This window comes from Festucalex cinctus, chromosome 7 (genome assembly GCF_051991245.1).
Source record: "Festucalex cinctus isolate MCC-2025b chromosome 7, RoL_Fcin_1.0, whole genome shotgun sequence".
NCBI lineage: Eukaryota > Metazoa > Chordata > Actinopteri > Syngnathiformes > Syngnathidae > Festucalex > Festucalex cinctus.
Window position 1 is genome coordinate 367,848 of NC_135417.1, and position 21,338 is coordinate 389,185.

At 40.1% G+C, this 21,338-nt stretch overlaps 3 protein-coding genes across 6 annotated transcripts; 1 reads left to right on the top strand and 2 right to left on the bottom strand.

The window, feature by feature from the left end:
- Positions 1-768: 768 nt before the first annotated feature.
- bcan (brevican) lies at positions 769-12,040 on the bottom strand. Its single transcript, XM_077527937.1, has 14 exons — positions 11,450-12,040; positions 9,377-9,456; positions 7,994-8,392; positions 7,742-7,919; positions 6,874-7,001; positions 6,532-6,798; positions 5,973-6,449; positions 5,293-5,859; positions 4,874-4,978; positions 4,650-4,808; positions 2,412-2,494; positions 2,197-2,341; positions 1,730-1,912; positions 769-1,084 (listed from the first exon to the last, which is right to left on the bottom strand). The coding sequence occupies exons 1-14, from the start codon at positions 11,644-11,646 to the stop codon at positions 960-962; spliced, it is 3,093 nt and encodes a 1,030-aa protein (XP_077384063.1). The 5' UTR covers positions 11,647-12,040; the 3' UTR covers positions 769-959.
- A 1,179-nt stretch (positions 12,041-13,219) lies between these two features.
- isg20l2 (interferon stimulated exonuclease gene 20-like 2) lies at positions 13,220-17,413 on the bottom strand. 3 transcript variants are annotated; one of them, XM_077526319.1, is made up of 5 exons: positions 17,357-17,413; positions 16,037-16,636; positions 14,623-14,823; positions 13,946-14,549; positions 13,220-13,767 (listed from the first exon to the last, which is right to left on the bottom strand). In XM_077526319.1, exons 2-4 carry the CDS (start codon positions 16,598-16,600, stop codon positions 14,439-14,441), a joined length of 876 nt encoding a protein of 291 aa, XP_077382445.1. In that variant the 5' UTR covers positions 16,601-16,636; positions 17,357-17,413; the 3' UTR covers positions 13,220-13,767; positions 13,946-14,438. The 3 variants fall into 3 exon arrangements, with proteins under 3 accessions (XP_077382445.1, XP_077382444.1, XP_077382443.1); XM_077526318.1 differs by having other exon boundaries at positions 16,037-16,661; positions 17,357-17,406; XM_077526317.1 differs by having other exon boundaries at positions 16,037-16,563; positions 17,357-17,404.
- mettl25b (methyltransferase like 25B) lies at positions 16,068-21,243 on the top strand. 2 transcript variants are annotated; one of them, XM_077526304.1, is made up of 8 exons: positions 16,068-18,000; positions 18,074-18,195; positions 18,529-18,742; positions 18,831-18,893; positions 19,007-19,147; positions 19,387-20,009; positions 20,693-20,877; positions 20,947-21,243. In XM_077526304.1, the coding sequence occupies exons 1-8, from the start codon at positions 17,893-17,895 to the stop codon at positions 21,030-21,032; spliced, it is 1,542 nt and encodes a 513-aa protein (XP_077382430.1). In that variant the 5' UTR covers positions 16,068-17,892; the 3' UTR covers positions 21,033-21,243. The 2 variants fall into 2 exon arrangements, with proteins under 2 accessions (XP_077382430.1, XP_077382429.1); XM_077526303.1 differs by having other exon boundaries at positions 20,693-21,243.
- The last annotated feature ends 95 nt before the right edge of the window (positions 21,244-21,338 follow it).

A 21,338-nucleotide genomic window follows, 5' to 3' on the forward strand; every position in this document is an offset into this window, starting at 1 on the left:
GTCATTTTTTCTTTTTGATAAAAAAAAAAAAAAAGTAATTTACATTTGTTTAAATTTTATTTTACCTATTTTACACATTTTAATTTTTTAACTCTGTAATTTTGCTCCATTAATTTACCAATTTTACATTAAATTATTTAATTAGAATTTATTCATTTAACTTTTTAAAATATTGCTTGACTGATTTATTGCGTAAAATAAAACAGTAATTAATAATTTTACACATGCATTTAAAAAAAACAAAAACTACAAATTGGCTAATTATAATTTAACTAAATGCAAAATGAAAATTGTAATTATTTTATTATTGAAATATTTGATATATTTGAAACATGACACGTTTTAACGTTTTAACCTTTGTTTTTCATTTCATATTTTCTAATATTTGTTGTATTAATATAGCTGTTTTTAAAAATATTTGGGGGTGGATCTTTAATTGTATAAATTGTTTAATTAATTATAATTCAGTTAATATTTATTTAAATAAAATATTAAATAAAAATAAAAACAATCTATATTATAAATCTATTAAAAAAAATACTCATAGGGATATATAAATTATTCAAAATAATTTTACATACACATCTTAATTCTTTTTTTTAACTATTCTATAAATGAGCTTTCCCATCTGCATTTAAAAACTCAAAAGTTTCCCTTTCCTGTCAATGGCTTTGGTTATGTTGCCTAATAAAAAAATAAAAAAATAAAAAAAAACATTGTACACTACTGCATCTATATCGGACAGAATATGAAGTAGTTAAGCACAAGTGCCCCGTCATGTTTTCTTTAATAAAATCCACCACATTTCGTGACCAAAAAACACAAACATCATTTATCAATGAAAGCGATGCTAAAATTGCTCATTGACTCGGCTGTACTATTTGGATTACAGCACTTTTTGGGGGTAAAAACCTAAGGTTAGTATCATTGCGTAAGATGTTTAGAGAGTGAAGTTCTTCTTAATGTGCCGGGAGTGAGGAGCTGCTTTGTGTGTGGACCTCTGTGGTGACCTTCATGGCGAACTCCGTCTCCTCTGGATGGGTGCGAGCAGTGGGAGTGAACCGGTGGTCTGCATGTGAAGCAACTGAAAAGGACATGAGAACTGTGTAAAAGACTTTTGAGGGTTTTCACCTGTCCACAATTTCACAGTTCACTTTCAGTAGATGTGGCAGGCCAAAAATTGGCTCTGTAACGCCACCTGAAATATTTGAAATTCCATTTTCCAAAGCTATTTCTACAAGAATAATAATAATAATAAATAATAATAATAATAATAATAATAATAATAATAAATAGAAAGAAAAAGAAAAAAAATAGTAATGCAAACATCTGATTTCATTTTTGTACCTGAAAACATTTATCTTCTCAGATTTTTTTTTTTTAATTTATCATAAAAAAAAACTTTTCTGGGGAATAAATAAGGAATTTATTCCTTAACTGTCCTCAAAATATATATTTTTCACTAGTAAGGAGACTACTTTGTCTTTACATAACAGTCCATCTGGCTCCTTCTCCTTACTGGGCTTCTGTTGCCTGAGGCATTCACTAAGCAGATCATTCGTCCCTGGAGGTCATCATACAGTAAATATACACATATGGTTTGGTGACTCCCCTTCAAACAGGAAACTCGAACAATGTAAGTCTCATTGTGGAAAAAAGACCAATATAAAAACAATCTAGGACTTTTTGAAGCATCCTAGTATTATCACCAGTCCAAAGTGATGCTTACCTGGCAGGCACATGATCAAGGGCTCTTCCCAGTGGCCGCCGGGCAAGCAGCTGATGACGGGGTTCAGTTTCTGCACGAAGCCTGCGTGGCAACGGTAGCGTACCTTGGCGAAGGTCTCATAGCGTGTCCGCGTCTTGCCGAACGGCACGGCATTGGGGACTGCGGGAGGTTTGCCACAGGATGCTGGCGGACATCATACATGAGCAGTAATGGTATGAGATATTTGTTGCATTCATTTAGCCATTTTTTCCAAACACCAGTTCATTTTAAAATGTATTCATTATTTTTTTTCCTCATTTATCTAGTTAAAAACATTGGTTAATATAATTTTTGCAAAAAAATAAAAAATAAAATAAAACGATCGTAGTGACGTATAAAAATTTTACTTACACATTTAATATTTGTGTATTTTCTTTATTCATTCATTTAATTAAAAACTGGTTAATTGTAAATAACCTTTCACTCACAAAGCCCCTTCTTGCAAGTGAAGGAAAGATGATAGTTGCAGGGCACGTCGCTCCAGCGCCCGCCGTCGTGCCAAACCATGGCGGCACAGTCCTCGCCAGACAGGAAGTAACTGTCAGGTTGCCCTCGGTGCCAGTTGTCGTAAATCTGAGGCAGAAAATATCCACGTTACGGGGAAATCTTGCTGGAGATCTTCAAAGCAAGAAAACATCCCCACCAGAAGGTTTCCGTCGGACCAACGGAAGTCTCCCTCGATGGTTTTGTCGTTCAGTCCGATCCACTGATATTCTCGGTATTTGTCTAATGTTGACATAAAGGAAATATGGATGACAAAGAGTGCGTTTGTTTCAATGAATATGAACATTGTGGTTGTAGTTTGCACGGTGTTACAGTATGAAATAGTTATAGTTTGACCCAATGTGCCATCGAAGAGGCGATAAACCTGCTGATCATCAGACTCAATGGAAATGCCAGGTAGGTATAATGCTAACAGTTTGGTATGCTGACATACAGTGGTTAAATAGATAGATAGATAGATAGATAGATAAATAAATAAATAAATAAATAAATAAATAAATAAATATTTTTGATCTGACATGTATATTATACGTATATCATCCCTTAAGGTCAGCATCAATGGGCTAACGACTTCAAGAGTGAATAAAATGCTAAAAATTGGCTAAAATCAATCAACCGAGCAACCCGAGTTAGGGTGTGAGTAAATATTAAACATCATGCTCTGTCTAGGGCTGGACTGACCATTTGGCATATAAGGCAGATGCCTTGTGGGCCAATGTGTCTATGTGGTGCTATTTAATTACTGTTTTCCTCCATTTTACCCTAGAGATCAGCACAATTTAGAGGGAGCAGCTCATTAATCCATTTATCATATAGAGAGCAAACTGAACCAATAAACATCAGTGGTAGCGATACGTAGTAGCCAAGGGTCGTCAGGAATTCGGCTGGGCCGTCGGGCCTAAGTCAAAATGGGAGGGCCGATTATTTGTGCCAGTCCAGCCCCTCTGTCATCAGGTTTAATGGGAAAATGAGGCTGAATAAAGTACTAACATGCTAATTGTTGACATGCTAACATGTTAGCATATAGCAAGATAGCAACCAGAGTATGTATGTGAGAGTAAGCATTACGACATAACATGTTGTCAGGTTTGAAAGGTCAGTGACGTGGATGAAATGCTATTGCTAACTTCCTAAAAGTTGGTAAGCTAACATGAATCAAGCAAGCAACATGTTAACATGATATGCTAACATGTTAGCATATAATATATGAGTGAGTGATTTGACATCACATCATGTTGCCAAGTTTAAAATGTTAATGCTTACATGGATAAATGTTAACATTTTAATAGTTTTGTGCTTAATTGTAGCACCATGCAAACATTTAGCAAAAATAACTACTAGAACGCAAAAAGCGCTTATTGACCTGGAGACGTACTGTATCATGCTCTGTGGTCCAGTACTATGTCAACTTACTCAAAGGAATAGAGAGAACTAGAGAACAGAATAGCTGGTATGCTAACATGATCAGGACATCAACCACCTGAGTACAGATTTAATTTCATGCCATGTTGTAATGTTTAAAAGGTTGTTGAGACTGAATCAAATGCTAGCATGCAACCTGTTGCCATGCCAAAAAGCTCTTAAAAAGGAGAATTTCCTGACTAAAAGCTAAGCACTCCACAGTTGCGTAGCAGAAAAACGTCAGATACAATCTGAGCTTCCTGAGAGTCAGACCAAACACCAGCCATCCTTCTTACATAAAAGGCTAATGTTGTGTCTCCTCAACAACTCTTCCAAAACAGTCGTCACTTTGGAGGTTGCGAAACATGAAAGAGAGGAATGTGTAAGCGATAGATATGTCAAACCGATATCCCGGCGGACATTCTCTCTCCAGAAAGAAAGTTTCTGGTTTCCATTAAACACAGATTTACTCCATCAAGATCTATGCTCCTAGGCCAGGGATGTGGGGGGGCATGTTTTATGCTTCAGTTTCACTTACATAACGTTTTTTTTGTTTGTTTGTTTGGAGCGTTGTAGCGGTAGTGATACTTTAATGCAGTGTTTCTCAATTCCGGTCCTCACGCCCCCCTAGCCAGCCTGTTTTCCATGTCTCCCAACTCCCAATGCAGCTGATTCCAATGACAGCTAATCAGCCAGCTCTGGAGAAGCCTGATAACGATCCTCACCTGCGTTGCAATTGGGAGACATGGAAAACAGGCTGGCTAGGGGGGCCTGAGGACCGGAATTGAGAAACACTGTTTTAATGTAACAACATGAATGTTAGTAGGTGCTATACAGTAATGAGTCAATCCATGAAAAAGACTAAACAAACGGAATAATAAAGAGTAACAGTCATACCCGAAGACATAGTCAGCCATTTTGGTTTGAAGCGGCCATTTGCTAAACACCCCTCTTCAGTAAAAGTTTCATAATTTACCATTGATGTGATGTTGCTCCTCAGGGGTCATGATGGACATGAGGTGTCCGCCCAACGTCCGGCAGTGTTGTTCTGCGCCCTCCCAGCTCTGCCGCGTGTTCACGTGATAGTAGCAGAAGCTTTGGAACTTTTCCCAGCCCACCTCACACGCCTCCGCATCTGCAGGGTGAGAGAAGCATTGCGGGCGAGGCGTTCACTTCAGGTGGGGAGGTCGAGGCCCTTACCTGACTGGCAGGAGGTGCCGCCGTACCCGGGCAGGCAGACGCATTTGGGCGTCTCGCCATCTAGGCATGTGCCTCCGTTCAAACACGGGCTTTCCCCGCATAGGTCTGCAGAGAAAGGGCATCTACATCATTTGTTAGTATGGCAATACGTGAAGCAATTTTATTTTTTTTAATAGCAATTATTAGTATTTACTATGTCTTTGGTGAACCCCAAAATAGTGAACGTTAAAATGTTATTTTGTAGGCTTTATGAGCATCTCAAACACAAAGGAAATGGATTTGTGTACTTTTACCACCAGGGGGTGCCATTACATCACAAATAGGATGGTCTCTATTTTGTTGTCTTTTTATATATATTTTTTAACATGTTCATTTTCTTTTAATTCATTTTACATTTAATTTGATTTCATTTATTTGACCTTGGTTGACTTCCTGTCTGGCAGCCATGGCCGTGGGTCCTTTCCTGTGCACAGTCGGGTCAGTTAGGGTCTCCGTGGTTTGGTCTTCAAGGTGACACCCGGAGCATCTTCGAACGGAGGCGACATCAACGCCGGTCTCCTCTTGTCCTCCGTCTGGTCTACTGGTGGTGCTAGCGGCTTCATTCCATGCAACAGGAAGTGGCGTGCTGGATTGCATGTGGAATCCAGACTGCTGTGTGGAGGAAGTAATCACCGTTGGAGGTGTTCTGGGATCAGTGTGATGGTCCGGTGAGTCTGTCAGGTTTGATGCCGATTCTGATTTCGCTTCTGGACTTTCTCCCGACCGATCAGCAGATGCTTTGGCAGAGGTTTCAGTTCTAGCTTTGTCTCCATCTTCATGTGTGGTATTGTGGGGCAACTCTGGTGGGGCGCTAGATGGGATCTCAGAGGATGAGGTCCCAGAAGAGGCGGTCAGGTCTAAACTGAAATCAGAGACTGTGAGGACCTCAACTGTTGGGGTCTTGGGTGTCCCTGACGTGATGGATGCCGCACCAGAGATCTCCACACCTGTCCAGATAAGCACATATTAAACTGCAGTTGCTCATGAAAGGTAGTAAGGTCCGGAACAGCAATTTCCAGAGATGGTGGACACCATGCAACATGCAGTTCTAACGACTTACTTGAATCCAAAGGTGGTTCTGAGGATGTGATTGCGTTGGTTTCCGTAGTAACCAAGGAGTCAGTCGTTAGGATCTCCTCTCCAGATTCTGGATGCTCTTCAAGTGTGTTGTTTTTGTCCAAATTGGGTGACATGGTGGCGGAGGAACTTGATTCTTCAGTGTGAGATGACATCAAATCCATGTTTCCGGTACTAGTATCAGCTGTAGAAGTGTGCGAGGGTCCGGTGAGGTTCTCTGGTCCAGATGTTGCCTTTGTAATGAATATCCCCACGCTGGCAGGAGATGCTGGATGACTCTCAGGCTCAGACTGAGGATCAACTGAAGTCCAGGACTTGGTCTTCAGTAGGTCTTGTGTGACAGGATGGACCGTCTCAACCTCCTCACTTGCAGTGGCTGTTTCCACTGTGGAGAGAAGATGGCTGACGTGCTCTGACTCCGTGGTGAGAGGAAATGGCGGAGACTGAGTGGAGAAATCACCTGAAGAGAAGATATTGAAGGGAAAATATACAGCTATCGCTTTACTACAGGAAGCGGAAAGAAAAACAAAAGCTTTTTGTACTTTTGAAGCAGTAGACATCATGGCGGCTGTGAGCTTCGAGGAAGTCTGTCTTGTTGCTTGGCGCCTCCTCACAGCGCCCCCCGGGGGTGGCCACTGGGCGGCGCACGCTGCCGTCCTTCAGCCACCCAAAGCCGCAGTGGCTCAGTCCGTGTTTCTGGGCTGCGTACAGTTGGGCGAGGGTGGCTAGCTCTGCACCTTCACGTTGACAGTATGCCTTGGCCTCCCCGAAGGTAAAACCATTGGGGGCCAAACCATTAAACACCTCACCTGGTAGATATGCATTTGTGGAAACGTTTGTAAGGAAAAATTATTTTCATATAAATGTGAAAATCCAATAAAGACCTGCGATGTGGCCCACGTAGCAGTAGACATCAAATAGCTGTTCAGGTTTCAACGTTCCGAAGGTCCTCACTCCGGGAAGTCCTTCCATGACTCCCAAGCAGTCCTCTCTTGGTTTCTGAACCGCATATCTGACAAGAGGGACTGGTATCAAATGGGTTTCAAACCAATTTCAAATAGGTTTATATGGATTTTCAATTGGTTTTAAAATGAGGTCAAACTGATTTGAAATGTTTCACACAGAAATCAATTTGCTTTCGAACCAATTTTGAATTGGTTACAAGTATTTAAAATTGTTCAACATGGATTTAAAAAAAAAAAAACCGTCAATCTAAAATTGGTTTCAAATGGATTTGAAATTGTTTTACCTGGATTCTGAACTGATTTCAAATCAGTTTCAAATTCATTTTACACAAATTTTAAAAGTCTTTCAAATTGCTTTTATATAGATTCAAAATAATTTAAAATTCCCCCCCACACACACTGATTTTACATGGATTTTAAAATTGATTTCAAATTGGTTTTGCACAGACTATAAATTGATTTCAAATTTACATAAATTTCAAATTGGTTTGTTTTTCAATTTTAACTGTTTTCAAATTGCTCTACACTTATTTCATATTCGTTTTACAAAGATTTCAAATTAGCTTCACGTGGATTTCAAATTGATTTCAATGTGGTTTCACATTTCAAACTGATTCCAATTGCTTTTACACCAAAACTTGAAACCGGTTTATCTTTTTTCACTTCACACTGTTGTCAAATTGGTTCAACTCTATTTCAAAGTCGTTTCCAAATTATTTAAAACATGCTTTGAACTGATTTCAAACAGGTTTCAATCTGGTTTCCGGTGGATTTTTCTCATTCTTACCTAACCGAGCGGTCCGAGAGCCAGCCTGCGTGGCAGTTCTCGTATCCGCCGTGGTAGGCCGCCACCAGCTGCTCTGGCATCGCCATTTCGGCCCCGATCTCCACACAAGCCTCACGGGCCTGATCAAAGGTGAAGGCATGGGAGCTTCTTGACGGATCCCCGTGATGGAACACCAAACCTGCATGGACGTTGACTGGATTATTCTTCGTAGGTTTGTTTCTTTTAGTGTGGCTATTTTAGCTTGTATGTTACCTTTGACTTGAACCTGCGTGACATCATGGTCATGGTCGGGTCCCTGCTGCACATGGCACCGATACTCGCCGGCGTCACCGTACCTCAACCCCTCCAGCCGGAGCGTCAGGTCAGCGGGGGAAACGGCGTAACGCGGCAGCGAGGCTCGGCTCTGGTAGGCCTCGCTCACCTGCACGCTGTCGCCAAGGGCCACCAGGATCTCTGTCTCCTTATCGTCGTTGTGGCCTACCAGGCTCCACCTGACGCGAGGCAGAAAGAGGGCGGCGCGCCGGCCGTTGTTGGCGAGGGCGGGTGGTGGACGGGCCAGAGACACCAGACACGGTAACGTCAGCGTGCCGCCCAGCTCGCCTGTAGTGTTTCGGCCGGATGTGATGGTTACATGTAGGAGATTTGCGTCATCTGCAAGGAAAAATGTTCGTTTTTGAATACAGGTTAGGTTGTTGTGGAAGGTGATGGTTATAATGAATAACTGGTGAAAGGGGATATCGCAATAATTATGAGAGTATACAGCCAACACATACCCAATTGTTTGTGGACTTTTTTGACTATATGTATTATTCCTAGGTATTGTGTTTATTTCTTTTGTACAAGTTGCTTGTTAGCAGTGACAACTCCAAAGAGGAGTGATTGCATTTTTCGCATTATTACAGATTACACCGAGTGATCAAGCGTGCTGTGAAATTTTTTGACTCTGTGGATTATTTTCAGTCGCTATATTTCTGTTTTGTAAGGTGTCTGTTATCATGAATTATTGGCTAGTGGATCAAATACATTAATAATGTGACAGTACATTGCGGTGTATGACTGTGCTACAGTTGGCTTTTTGGTCTCTGTGGATTATTTGTAATGAATTGAATTGAATTGAATTGTCATTCTGTTTAGTTTCTATTGTGCAAGGTGGTGGCTGTCGTGAATAAATGGAAAGTGATGTTATCATGTTAATGATGTGACACTTTTTTGACTGTATGGATAATTTCCAGCTGCTCTATTCATTTCTATTGTTCAATGTTGTGGAATAACTGGCAAGATTAGTGATTTGATAGTAGATTGCACCGAGCTACCATGCATTCCATGACCTTTTTTTTCACTCTGACTGTGGATTATTTCAAGATGGTGTGTTCATTTTTATTGTACAGATTCATGCACTTTTTTGACTATGGATTAGTCCCATCACAGTCCTTCTGTTTATTATTTTTGCATGCAGTAGACATTTTATTTTTTTGACTATGCAAATTATTTGTAGTCATCTTGTGCACTGAGTTATCATAAATTGGAAAAAGAGCAATCACATTAACATGTACGTAGCCCATGCACAACTGAGCAAGATATGGCCTTTTTTTTTTGACTCTGTGGATTGATTCAGTCCCAGTTATGTCATTGTACCTGGTTGGTGCTGGGCGGTCGAGGACAATGAGAGAACAAGCAGAGCAAGAGCAGCCAACATGGTGGGGAGATGCACCTGTCTGAAAACAACAGCACAATAACAAGATAACAAATATTTGTCATGTAGAATGTTATTCATGGCACATTTGTTATATTGTTTTGATACTTTCCAATATTTGATACGTTCCCTGACATGAACTGGCAATATATTAGATGAAGTCACAAACATCAACAATCCACTCCAACAAATCTTTCTTAAAAACGTTGCATGTACGTGTTCCCTTGCAGTTTAGTGCAGCAGCTCGAGTGTGCGACGAATTCTAATTGGTCGTAAAAGTTCTCAGGAGACGTGAACCGAAGAGTCGACCCGACTGAGTGACTGACAAAACTAGATTTACTTCCCTTTAGTTCTTTTAACTCTAGGATTATCCCAGAATACTTTCCCGTTAAGGAACGTTTTCCCACAAGTCGCCCCCCAGTTTATTCTCCTGGCCTGAAAGAAGCTCAACTTGTTCTTTGTGCTTTTGTGCACAGTAACACATTCATGAGTTCCGTGTTTTTTCTTTTTTTTTTTTTTTACCTTCACCACTGCATTGATTTACTGTATTAAAATCCTATTCGCACAAGTATAATCGTCTTTATATAGACTTACTTGCTGGATTATCCTTTGGTTATCATAATCAGCTCTCTTTCTGCTACAGTAAATGTGTCCAAATGCACTAATTCAGCTACTGAGTAACACAATCACCACTATCGCTGACACCAGAAGAAGCACAAGACCTGGAAGGGTTTAATGGCATTTCCATTCATTTTAAAACGTAAAGACGAAGTGTCCAATGTACAATATATTTTGTTTTGGAAGTAACCTGATTCAAATAAACAGCTACACAACATTTCTAAACAGCTCCAGACCACTGGGTGGCAGTAGTGTACCTATCAAATAGTGATACAACCAATAAAAAAAATTATGTAAATATAGCTAAACATACAACTTTTCTAAAAGTCTGTTTCTTTTCTTCTTAATGCAACAAAGGGTGCAATGATGCCAACTGGTCGCAGAACGGTTGCATCCAGGCAACATGGAGGCACGCACAAAAATCACAGCAAGCTCAATAGCCTTTTTTTGTCCCAAAGAAAAGTCCCAAAGAAAAGAGAACCAAGAAACCAATCACACTGCCAGGAACTGACATGTGAGGACGAAAGGGGTGGGAAAAAAAGAATATATACGACTTCACTTTTGCAGTTAAGAAATACAAGCTGTCCAAGAGCCATCTAGCTAGCATGATTAGCATGTGGGAACATCACCTTGGGTCTTTGAATTTTTAGTGAATAGCCAGTAATTTGTTCATTTATTTAAATGTAACTAAAACAAAAACATGCTAACAACATGTAAAATATTTTAATCATTTTTTTTAAAAAGAAATGTTCACACAAGCCACTGCCAGAGGAGATGACTCACTGCTGATTAAGCCTATCAGCTCTTGCTGAACTTTTCAGTATTTTATCGTTTATGTAAAATGTTCAGTTATCCTCAAAATTTTCATGATACTGAAGATTTTTCATGAACTGGCAACGATTCAGACTTTGATGTTTCGTATGTTCCGCTAGGAAACAAAGAAAGGAAAAAATAAAAATAAAATCTCAATATATCTGTGTATCCTGTTCCGGAACCTGTGGTTGGGGACTGTTGTTATAGTTTATACATTTCCATACGTTATCTTTTAAACAAATCTGAAGATGATATATATACCAAAAAAACAAACAAAAAAACATGTACTCACTAAATAGATTCTATTTTAGCCAATTGCATCACTGGAAATGTATTTTGGTTTATTTTGAAAACAAATTTTGAAAACATTCTTTTTAATGACCATCTTGACAACATGTCAATTTAACCAATAGCATAACAGAAGGGATAAACCAATGATTCCAGAAGGACTTTAAAGATGAATGCATCTTCATACGATGATGATACTCTTACTTACATACTACTGTATTCCAATACAACTTCTACTTATATTTACGTATCCTAAGTTCTAAAATAACAATGTAATCACGTAAAATGGTACTCACTTCATCTTGTTCAGGTGCAGCTCCAGATCCAGAGTCCAAAAAATGGGGGGAGGTTGGTTATGTCCAACCAGACAGCTCCGGCGAGAGGAGATAAAGGACAGAAGTAGGTGGGGTGGGCAGGGGTGAGGGCAGCCAGGACCACTATAATTCCTCACCCACCCCACCTCCAGCTTTACATCGTCCCCGCCTGACTGCATGCCTGGAAAAATGCCACCACCGCTGCCTTACGGGAAAACACGGGGAGCTCAACTAATCTGTTTGCAGCACTTCAAAGTATCTTAAGTATTAAATACTCAAGATACTGACATCCAAATTTTGGACGGACAGGTTAAAAAAAAAGGTTGATATTGGACAAATGTATTGTGACATCGACATGAAGTTATAAGTAATGTTCAGAGTTCAGACATAAGTGTTGGAAAGCTTCCAAAAAGTGAAAAGTGAAGAAAAAGTGGAGTATGGCCAAAGGTCCTGTGACACCAACAGGAATTGACAAATTAATTAAAATTAAATTAATACAATTAAAATTAAATAAAATAATAATAATATTAAAATTTATTTAATTACAGTCTTCCCTCGCTATAACGCGGTTCACTTTTCGCGGTCTCGCTGTATCGCGGATTTTTTTTTAAGTGCAATTTTGCATATTTTTTTTACAGTAATATACCCATTTTATAAAACTTATGAAGGTTTGAACATTGTCAAAGTTTGAACAAGAGAGAAATGTGAGAACATGTAAATGCCTCAAATGTGCGGTCGGGGATTTTAGAGCCTTAAAACATTTATAAGAGTTGTAAAACATAAAGCTAACTACTTCGCGGATTTCATTTATTGCGGGTATTTTTTGGAACCTAACCCCAGCGGAAAACGAGGGAACACTGTCATAAAAATTAGCATAAATACCTAATAGGACAAGAAGAAGACAAAAAGAAAATTTGTACAAAATTATTGGGGACATCTATAAGAAGTTAAAGGCGGGGTCTTCCGTTTTCACTCAGGAAAATGCACTATATAAATACAGGATGTATATATACCCATGAACTCCTTCTCAATCTACACCTCTGGTGTAGAGGTGTAGCTTGAGAAGGAGTTCATGGGTATACATCCTATATTTATACTGTGCATTTTGCTGAGTGAAAATGGAAGACCCCACCTTTAAAACTGACATTTGGACAGAAGTATTGGGACACCTGCAGGAAAATGGAAATAAAATGCGGAGTGTGGATCGAAGTATGAGAATACCCACAGGAAGAAGTTAAAACTTAAGTAATGGCCAAAAGTAATGGATCATGTGCACAAGTTTGTATATGAGCAAAAGTATTGGGAAACATGCAGATATTAGTGCATTGGGAAAGCTATGCAGTAAAAAGACAATGTTCACTTTGAACTAATATTGGTACAACAGCAGAAAGTCAAAAGTGGCATTTAATCAGTCCAAGTGGTGCAAAATTACTAAATTAATGGCATTCTGGGAGTAGATTAAAAACAAGCAAACTAGCATCACGACATGTTGTCCCGAGGGCTAACAATGTGCTACATGAACAAATTCCTGCATGAGGCTAATAAAAAGTGAATTAGCTGCTAATACTGGGCTATTCTTGCTTTCAATAAGTTAACCCAGCAGGAATCCTTATTGTATTTTTAAATCAAGTTATTCCAATGAATGCGGCAGGCAAGCGATTAATCTGCTTTACTTTGTGAGGAAAATCATTCAAGAAAGAATAATTTCTAATAAGGTTGAATAAGGACATTAAAGGACAAAAGCATTCAGAATTTGCTCTTGAGACATTTTACTAATAAAATATTTTGTCCATGTGTACAGTAAAGCTCAGTGAGAACAGTCTTTTACTCAAGTGGAATTTCACCTTGAGCATAACATGACATCCACAGCAACATGAGAATGACTTCAAGAGTTGGAATGGCCAGGTACAAAGACCAGATCTAAATCCAAGTGAAAGTATGTGGGGTGGTATGCTACCATAAGCAACATGACAATTTGTTATGTGACACCTGTGCAGGGAAGATTGTTCAAATTGAGCTATGAACTCCCATACTAGAAGACTGAGTAACTTTACTTTGTTTAGTTATTGAATTTCTCTTATATTTGTACAACAGGAAGTCAAGTCCAACTTTTTCTTTACACTAATATGCTCTATGGAGCCATACTTGTCTAAACACAGAATTCTTAGCAATATTTTGTTTGTGGGATATGAATTGAGCAACAAAATCCACCCGTTATTATCCATCCCAGGTGGTGGCCATTTTGCCACTTGCTGTCGATTAAGAATGACATCATAGTACAGGGTTCCTCAATTCCGGTCCTCGAGGGCTGGAGTTCTGCAGGTTTTAGATGTTCACGCCCACTAGCACACCTGATTCATATAATCAGCTCATCAGCATGTCTGATAACAATCCTGATCATTCGTATCAGGTGTGTTGGTAGACGGAAACATTGAACATCTGCAGGACTCCGGCCCTCGAGGACCGGAATTGGGGAACCCTGACCTAAGGGCTCAGCTTGCGAACGTCACATGAGCAAACCCAGAAAGCAGGTGAACCATGATTGGTCATTATCTGAGCCCTTCTTGGCACTATGATGTCATTTTCGCTCAACAGCCCCTGAGGTGGATAAAAATGGGTGGATTTTGCGGCGTAATTCAAATTCAAAATCTGCTATAGTAAAGCATTGAAAGATAAAATAACATTAAGAAAGTATTAAAAATGTGGATCAAACAAACAGTTCTTTCTCCAATTTAGAAATAAAAGAGGTCATAATTCCAGTGTGATCTAAAAAATGCATCTATAGGTGTGCAGTCACACATTAATTAGTTAGGTATTATTATTATTATTATTATTAGGAAGACACCACTGCCTTCCTAGTGAGTTCACACTAAGTTATACTTATTGATCACCTTCAGTCAAATTGTCGACAGCGGTTCGAGCAGGAAGTGAGTGGGTGGAGCCTATGGAATGAGCCAATCAGCTGCTACTCCTACTTTGCCTTTGCCGACGCCAACTTCTTCTCCCACTCGTCTTCAACCAGCTTGTACAACTCCATGGTGGCGCGAGCATCTTCTACTGAGGAGTGGCCGCGTTGCCCCGTCTAAGGGCGCAAGGATCGGTCGCTGCGATCAGTCAATTGTTTTTTAATTGCTTGATTGATGTGTGAGTCCAACCTGGATGTCGCGATTGAAGATGGCCTTGGTAAGCTTCTTGAGCGAAGCGCACCCCTTCTCCTCAAAGCCGGCCCGCCGGTTGAGCAGCGGGATCCGCGACGTGTCCCGGGTCAAGGCGGCCGGGTGCGTGTACTGTAGCACGTGAAAGTCGTTGTGGACAGCGTGGCCGATCACCACCTTGCCCGCCAGAAGCTTCAGGATCTGTCGGGTGGATCGAGGAACGTGTTCAACAGTAAAAACATTGAATTTACAGTATTGCTACCATAAAGGGTGCATATTTTTACTTTTTGTTTAATTCGTTCAGGGGTTTACTTCTTGATACACTTTGCAGCTATATAACAGATATGATTAAAAGTGAAGAAAACAGAGTTTAGACAAAAGTATTGGGACAGCTACACAATGTGAAAAGAAGAGGAAAAAACCTACAGGAAGTAAAAATGAGAAAATATGGAGGTCGGACAAAAGTATTGGGACACCTGAAGGAAGTAATGCTAAGAAATTACGGAGTTTTTGACATAAGTATTGGAACACTTAAAGGTCCTAAAAATTAGGGTGGAAAAGTGAAGCTTCAGACAGAAGATTTGAGACAGTAACATGAAGTTAAGTAAGAAAAAAATAAAATGTGGTGTTTGCACAAAAGTATTAGGACACCAACAGGAAGTGAAAGCTGAAGAAAAATGAGTTTTGGTCTTTTGGGAAAAATGCAAAAGAAGTAAAAAATGAAGTATGGATAAATGTGTTGGGAAACCTACAAAAAGTGAAATTGTGAGCTTTGGACAAAAGTATTGGGACAGCCACATAAAGTGAAAAGAAAAGGGGGAAAACCTACAGGAAGTGAAAATGAGAAAATATGGAGCTTGGACGAAAGTATTGGGACACCTGTGAAGTAAGTAACGCTAAAGAAATTATGGAATTTGGACAAAAGCATTGGAAGAAGTACCGGAAGTCAATATTGTTTTTGACATAAGTATTGGGACACTTAAAGGTCCTAAAAACTAGGGGATGTCAGACAGAAGATTTGAGACAGTAACAAGAAGTTAATAGTAAGAAAGAAAAAAAATCTGCTGTTTGCACAAACGTATTAGTACAACAGGAAGTGAAAACTGCCTATTGGAAAAATGCAAAAGAAGTGAAACATGGAGTCTGGATAAATGTGTTGGGAAATCTACAAAAAGTGAAAATGCGAACTTTGGACAAAAGTATTAGGGCAGCTACAGAATTAACTGTGGATAATATGCGGCATTATTTGCAACAAAGACTTTGGGAGATGCACACAAAGTAAAAATATGGAGCTCAGACAAAACAATTGGGACACCTTATGACTTTGTAATCAATTTTGCATTCTCTGTGTCCAAAATGGTTCTGTTGTCAAAAGATTAATCAATCAATCAGTGAAGAAATGGAGTTCTCTCACCTCCTTCCTGGCCTGGTTGAAGGGCGTGGCTTTCCTGAGATCACCAGCGTGGATGCCACTCCAGCGCGTGCGGTAGTCGGTGACAGGCACAGAGGGGTTAATGAATTTGTCATACACCACGTCGCCCTCATAGGACACGATGCTGCAACGTGCCAGCTGGCTGATGCTTCCCTTGGGACCCGTGCCCACCATCTCGCAGTCCATGGCAAGGTACTTGCTGGGCAGTCTGGTCGGTTGGCACCTGGACATCGGGATTGGTTTACTTTTTGGCTTTGATGCTTTGGCGTCGGCGTTCATCATGGTGAAAGAAGGCTGCTGGTGTGAGGAAGACGAAGGCTTGTTGGCGCTCCCTGCGTGAGGTAAACCCTGGTTTGGTGTGGCAACATTACAGGATGGACCCTGCGTGGAAATGACGCTTTGATTTAAGTTCTTCCTTTTGTGTTCCTTGAATGTAACTGCGACATCGTGTTCTTGTGTCTTGTTTAGATGCATCCTCTTTGTTGTTTTTGCTCCCACTGTCGAAGAGTCTACAGACAGACACATGTTCAACATGAGGTCTGACATCTTGACAGCTATTTGGTCCGATCACTACCACTCCGGCTGGAAGCAGTTCAGAGGATATGAGCTTTGACAAAAGAAGTGTAGAAAAAAATGCATTTAACATTCCATATACCCCTTTCTCCTATAAAAATATAGTTAACTTTTCAGCAGGCACAATTATGTTTAGTTGGCATCTTATGGCATCTTGGTGCCAAGGAACTATGACGAAGTGAATGAAGAAGCTTTCATTTTGACAAAAGCCGGACTTTCCCACCATATTGTGACATTTATAGGCAAATATAACCTTTTGGAGGGCAGCAGGAAAGACTGAGTGCTGGCTCACTTCATGCCCCCAAATAAACAAAGGCACCATTACAAGAAATATTACGCTATAAAAAATGTATTTCTTGACACCTCTGAACTGTTATACATTGATTGTGGGTTGGAAAAATGCACAATATGTCTCCATTAAAATTAGATTATTGGCGTCTTCTTTTCCCCACTTTTATTATAATAATAAATGCTTGAAAATCAGCGTATCCTTTAAAAACATTGTTAAGAAGTGAAGTTTCATTTGTCAACAGCTTGAGGTTTTGACGTCGACTAGCAGCATGGTAATGCTAACCGATGTACTACTACCCTCATTTACGGAATATCAACTGTTGCGTACGGCACAGACGTGTAATTTGACAGCATCTTAACATTTTTGGGACATAAATAAAATATCACCTACGATTGTGTTTTTACTAACTATTATTGGGGAAAGAATACAAAACAGACCTGTAGCATAATGTGGAAACCGGTGTTTTGGACAAACAACAAACATCCACTTCCGGGTCGTGTTACCTTCAGGGGAAACAATTTGGCAAAATCTAAAAATTAATTTCGATGTAACTATCATTAGACACACCGCCAATATACCCTAATGGGAAAAAAAATGCCCTAATCACAACGCATGTTCTGTTTGTATTGAGTCTTTTGTTGTTTACCATGTAAAGTTTACATGGTAAGATTGTCAAATTTCCCGGAAGATTATGAACGCAGCAGTGTTCGTTTGGAAAGTTAGCTTGGCAGCTAGCGACTAACAACACACTAATTCCGCATGATTACCGTCAGTGTTACTGGTTAAACTCGCTATAATATTTCAGAGATGTATGCTAATATAATACGAGACGTGTGGGTTTACGTCCCAAACATTTTAATTCAACAATAATAATTTATTAATAGTTGTAATACTTTAATAACAATTCCAGTTGTTTGGTTAGCATTTCGCCAGCTTCAGACTAGCATGTTGACTGAAGCAACAATAAGACAAAATGTGGGAACATTCAAATAGTCTTTCTGCAGAGGAGCAGAAAGAGCTAGCCAAAAGAATCACTTCTTTTCTGTCACAGTATACATACTTGTCAGAGTCATACATCATTGTGAGTAACACCTGTCTAACTGTATATATTAAGTAACTCTTCAATTTGGCTTCATTTTGCTTTTATTAAAAAGGAGTTCTTCACCGAAGATTTGTGGCACAAGTTGCCTCTCAGCTGGCAGTCTGTTCTGCAGCATCTGTCCTATCCTCAGGTAGCAGAGCTGCTTCTGCTTGATGCTGGACATGGACACAGGAGGTACACCCACACTGTCATCCATAAACTAGCTTTAGTTGACTTTCACCTCACAGTCTTGGCTGCTAATGTCCACAAAGAGCCAAATGAGGAATGTGTAATGCACGAGATGTGAGCAAATAACAGGAACTAGAGCAATTAATCAGAATTTTTAGTCTGGAAAAACTATTTGATAAGCAAAAAAGCCAAAAAAATATATATATACATTTTAATAAAAACTCTCTGGCATTTTTTTGGCCAACATCCTCTAAGGATAACACATACTTTTATGGATCAATGCTGTGTTTCTGTTTTTGTACTCATAAAATGCTCCAATACTCTACATGTCTTCTTCAGGTATTCATGCGTGTGGCCGCTGTCCCTTTTGGCGTTCCGGGCCACCGCTCACTCCCTCGCCTTTCCTAGAAGTTCTTGGCGGTCACAAACCTGCGCCAGTCTGGCCAAACCGGAAGAGTTTCGGGAGAACCTAAACCAGAGCTCGCTGCTGGCGCACGCCTTCCGCAAGCACGTCAAACCCAAGAAGCAGCACGAGATCCATGAGCTGGGCACGGTACTCAAGAACTGTCAATGATTGCAAGCAGGATTTCAAATGTGTAAAAAAAAAAATGTTTCATTCATGTTATTTTATTGCATTTTAGTTGGTTAAACAACTTTGTGAGCGGACTGAGTGCAACCAAGTCGTGGATGTTGGGTCTGGACAGGTAACGTGATAATAATAAAAAAACAAAAAAAACAAAAAAAAAACCCACTTCATATCAACTATAATATATATAATCCTGCCATTAAATCAACATTCTTCCTACTCTGACAACAGGGTCACCTGACTCGCTATCTGTCGTTTGGGCTTGGCTTGTCAGTGACGGCCATCGAGGCTGACCCCACCCTGGTTGCCACAGCGACCAAGTTTGATGGACAGCTGCTGTGTGCCTTGGAGAAAGAGCGGCGGAAGAAACAGGTCATTTAAATTAATAATTACATAGATACTGACTAAATTATTTACTACTAGTTTTATTTAAAATTAAATTTAAATTAAATTAAATTTAAAAAATCATATTATACAATAATTGTTATAATTTAATTTCAATATAAAATGTAATTAAAAATAAATAGTAAATCCATACAATATCATAAACTACTAAATTAAGTCAAGTAACCTGAAATGATAAATGTTGTGCCCTCCTTTATTCTAATCAGAAGTGTTCCTCTGAGCCGCCACCAACAGAGACGTGTCCTCGCCATGTGACCGGTTGGGTGGACCCCAAAGCATCCTGGGAGGTCTTCATCCAGCAGCTGGGCATAGACCACGCTGAATCGTTTACTCCTTGCAAAAAGAGACTCCGTTGCCCCGCGGGCACCCCCGAGGCCGGGCGTGACATGGTCCTCACTGGTCTGCATGCGTGCGGGGACCTCAGCCCCACCCTCCTCCGCCATTTCGTCAAATGTCCTCACATACGCGCCATCACCTCCGTGGCGTGCTGCTACATGAAGCTCACCACCAAAGAGGAGCCTGCCCCTCCAGGCGTACTCGAACCCCCCGATACATCGCAGTCACATCCCGACATCCTTGTCCGAGACTTTGGCTACCCGATGAGCATGCACGTACAGGGGCTGCCGGGACACCAGCTGTCCTACAAGGCGCGGGAGGCGGCCTGTCACGCCATGGAGGACTACGTGGAGAGGCTGCATGAAGAGAGCGCGCTGTTGAGGACGCATTGCTACCGCGCTGCGTTGGAGGTCTTCATCACGGACAGTAGGCCGGATCTACGCAGGGCTGGAATACAGACTGTGAAGAAAGCCCACTTGTTAACCTTCAATGAGTGAGTCAACCAAATATCTACCAGTGCATACATTTGGTACTTCTGATACATGCAGTATAATCAGATTGAAATGGGCAAATCTCTTGCAATCCAAAAAATATGTAATGTTCAGTGAAGAATCTAAATTGTTTTAAATTATACACTGCTAATTTTAATTTAGTGAAATTTGGTTTAATTTTCAAATTAAACTACAAAATAAAAAAGTACTGACACTACCAATTTTGTTTTAATTCCAAATAATTAAAAACTTATTTAAAATTGATTTGGAAATTTAAATGGAAAAATAAATCTAAGCCCTCTATTGTCCATATTATGCACTTCTAGTTGTAATTTAATTCATATAGAAATTTAAACAATTATGTGAAACCCTAATGAATAGTGACCAATATTATGCACTAATAATTTTAATATAATTAAAATAAAAAAAATACATAGAAAATACTGACCATACTATGCAGCACAATCTTTTAATTTAACACAAGTATTTACATAAATATTGTTATTTATTAAGTTATTTAACCTGATGTTTTACCCTGCCCTGCAATTGGCTGGCGACCAGTTCAGGGTGTACCCCGCCTACTACCCGAAGCCAGCTGGAATAGGCTCCAGCACCCCCCGCGACCTTTGTGAGGACAACAGATTAATAAAATGGATGGATGTTTTACCCTGATGTTGCATCTCAGGTACGCTCGCTTGGGTCTGGCCCGGCTGGGCCTGCCCCCATCCCTGCCTTTAGATGAGGGGCGCTTGGAGGCTATGCTGGCGCAGCAGGGCCGGGTGGTCGTCTTCTTCAGCTTGGCGTTGCTGCTGGCTCCCGTGGTGGAGACGTTGGTGCTGCTGGACCGCATCATCTACCTGCAGGAGAACGGTGATCCGCGGGCCGCCTATGCGGGTCTGTGGATAATCAAGTTCCGACTAATTGTACCGTCTCCCACAGGTGTACACAGTCAGCTGATTCCTCTTTTCGATCCAAACTTTTCTCCGAGGAATTTTGTGCTGGTGGCTCAGAAGACTCCAGAATAAAAGCCTTCAAAGGATTGTACAGTATGTAGACTTTAAGCTAATGTGATTTTAGCTTCACTTTTTGGAAGTGTTTTAAACAACAAAATGCTGTGTGATTGTTTTTTTTAACTTGCAATGTATTAACAATAAATCACGCAGACAGAAAACTATGTGGTTCCATACAAATTGCCATTACTGGATTAAAACAGCATGGATGAACAGAAATGTGTTTTTCATGCCCACACTGTTGCTGGCAGACTTCAAATTGAGATTAAGTACGTCTGCAATCCCCACCCCCAGTGTATTTATTTATTTTTTTGCTATTGG

What these genes read in the sequence shown, in the direction of transcription:
- bcan (XM_077527937.1), bottom strand. Translation starts at nt 11,646, where the DNA reads ATGCAGTCAGGCGGGGACGATGTAAAGCTGGAGGTGGGGTGGGTGAGG. An exon ending in CAGACAGGAAGTCAACCAAG is followed by an intron (nt 4,979 to 5,292) that starts GTCAAATAAATG and finishes CTTTCTCTGCAG; the next exon opens with ACCTATGCGGGGAAAGCCCG. An exon ending in GGTCCGACGGAAACCTTCTG is followed by an intron (nt 2,342 to 2,411) that starts GTGGGGATGTTT and finishes TTTCTGCCTCAG; the next exon opens with ATTTACGACAACTGGCACCG.
- isg20l2 (XM_077526317.1), bottom strand. Translation starts at nt 17,402, where the DNA reads ATGTTTGTTGTTTGTCCAAAACACCGGTTTCCACATTATGCTACAG. An exon ending in GTTTCCACATTATGCTACAG is followed by an intron (nt 16,564 to 17,356) that starts GTCTGTTTTGTA and finishes GTCTGTCTGTAG; the next exon opens with ACTCTTCGACAGTGGGAGCA. An exon ending in TCAACCAGGCCAGGAAGGAG is followed by an intron (nt 14,824 to 16,036) that starts GTGAGAGAACTC and finishes TCCACCCGACAG; the next exon opens with ATCCTGAAGCTTCTGGCGGG.
- mettl25b (XM_077526303.1), top strand. Translation starts at nt 17,893, where the DNA reads ATGTGGGAACATTCAAATAGTCTTTCTGCAGAGGAGCAGAAAGAGCTA. An exon ending in AAGAGCGGCGGAAGAAACAG is followed by an intron (nt 19,148 to 19,386) that starts GTCATTTAAATT and finishes TATTCTAATCAG; the next exon opens with AAGTGTTCCTCTGAGCCGCC. An exon ending in CACTTGTTAACCTTCAATGA is followed by an intron (nt 20,010 to 20,692) that starts GTGAGTCAACCA and finishes GTTGCATCTCAG; the next exon opens with GTACGCTCGCTTGGGTCTGG.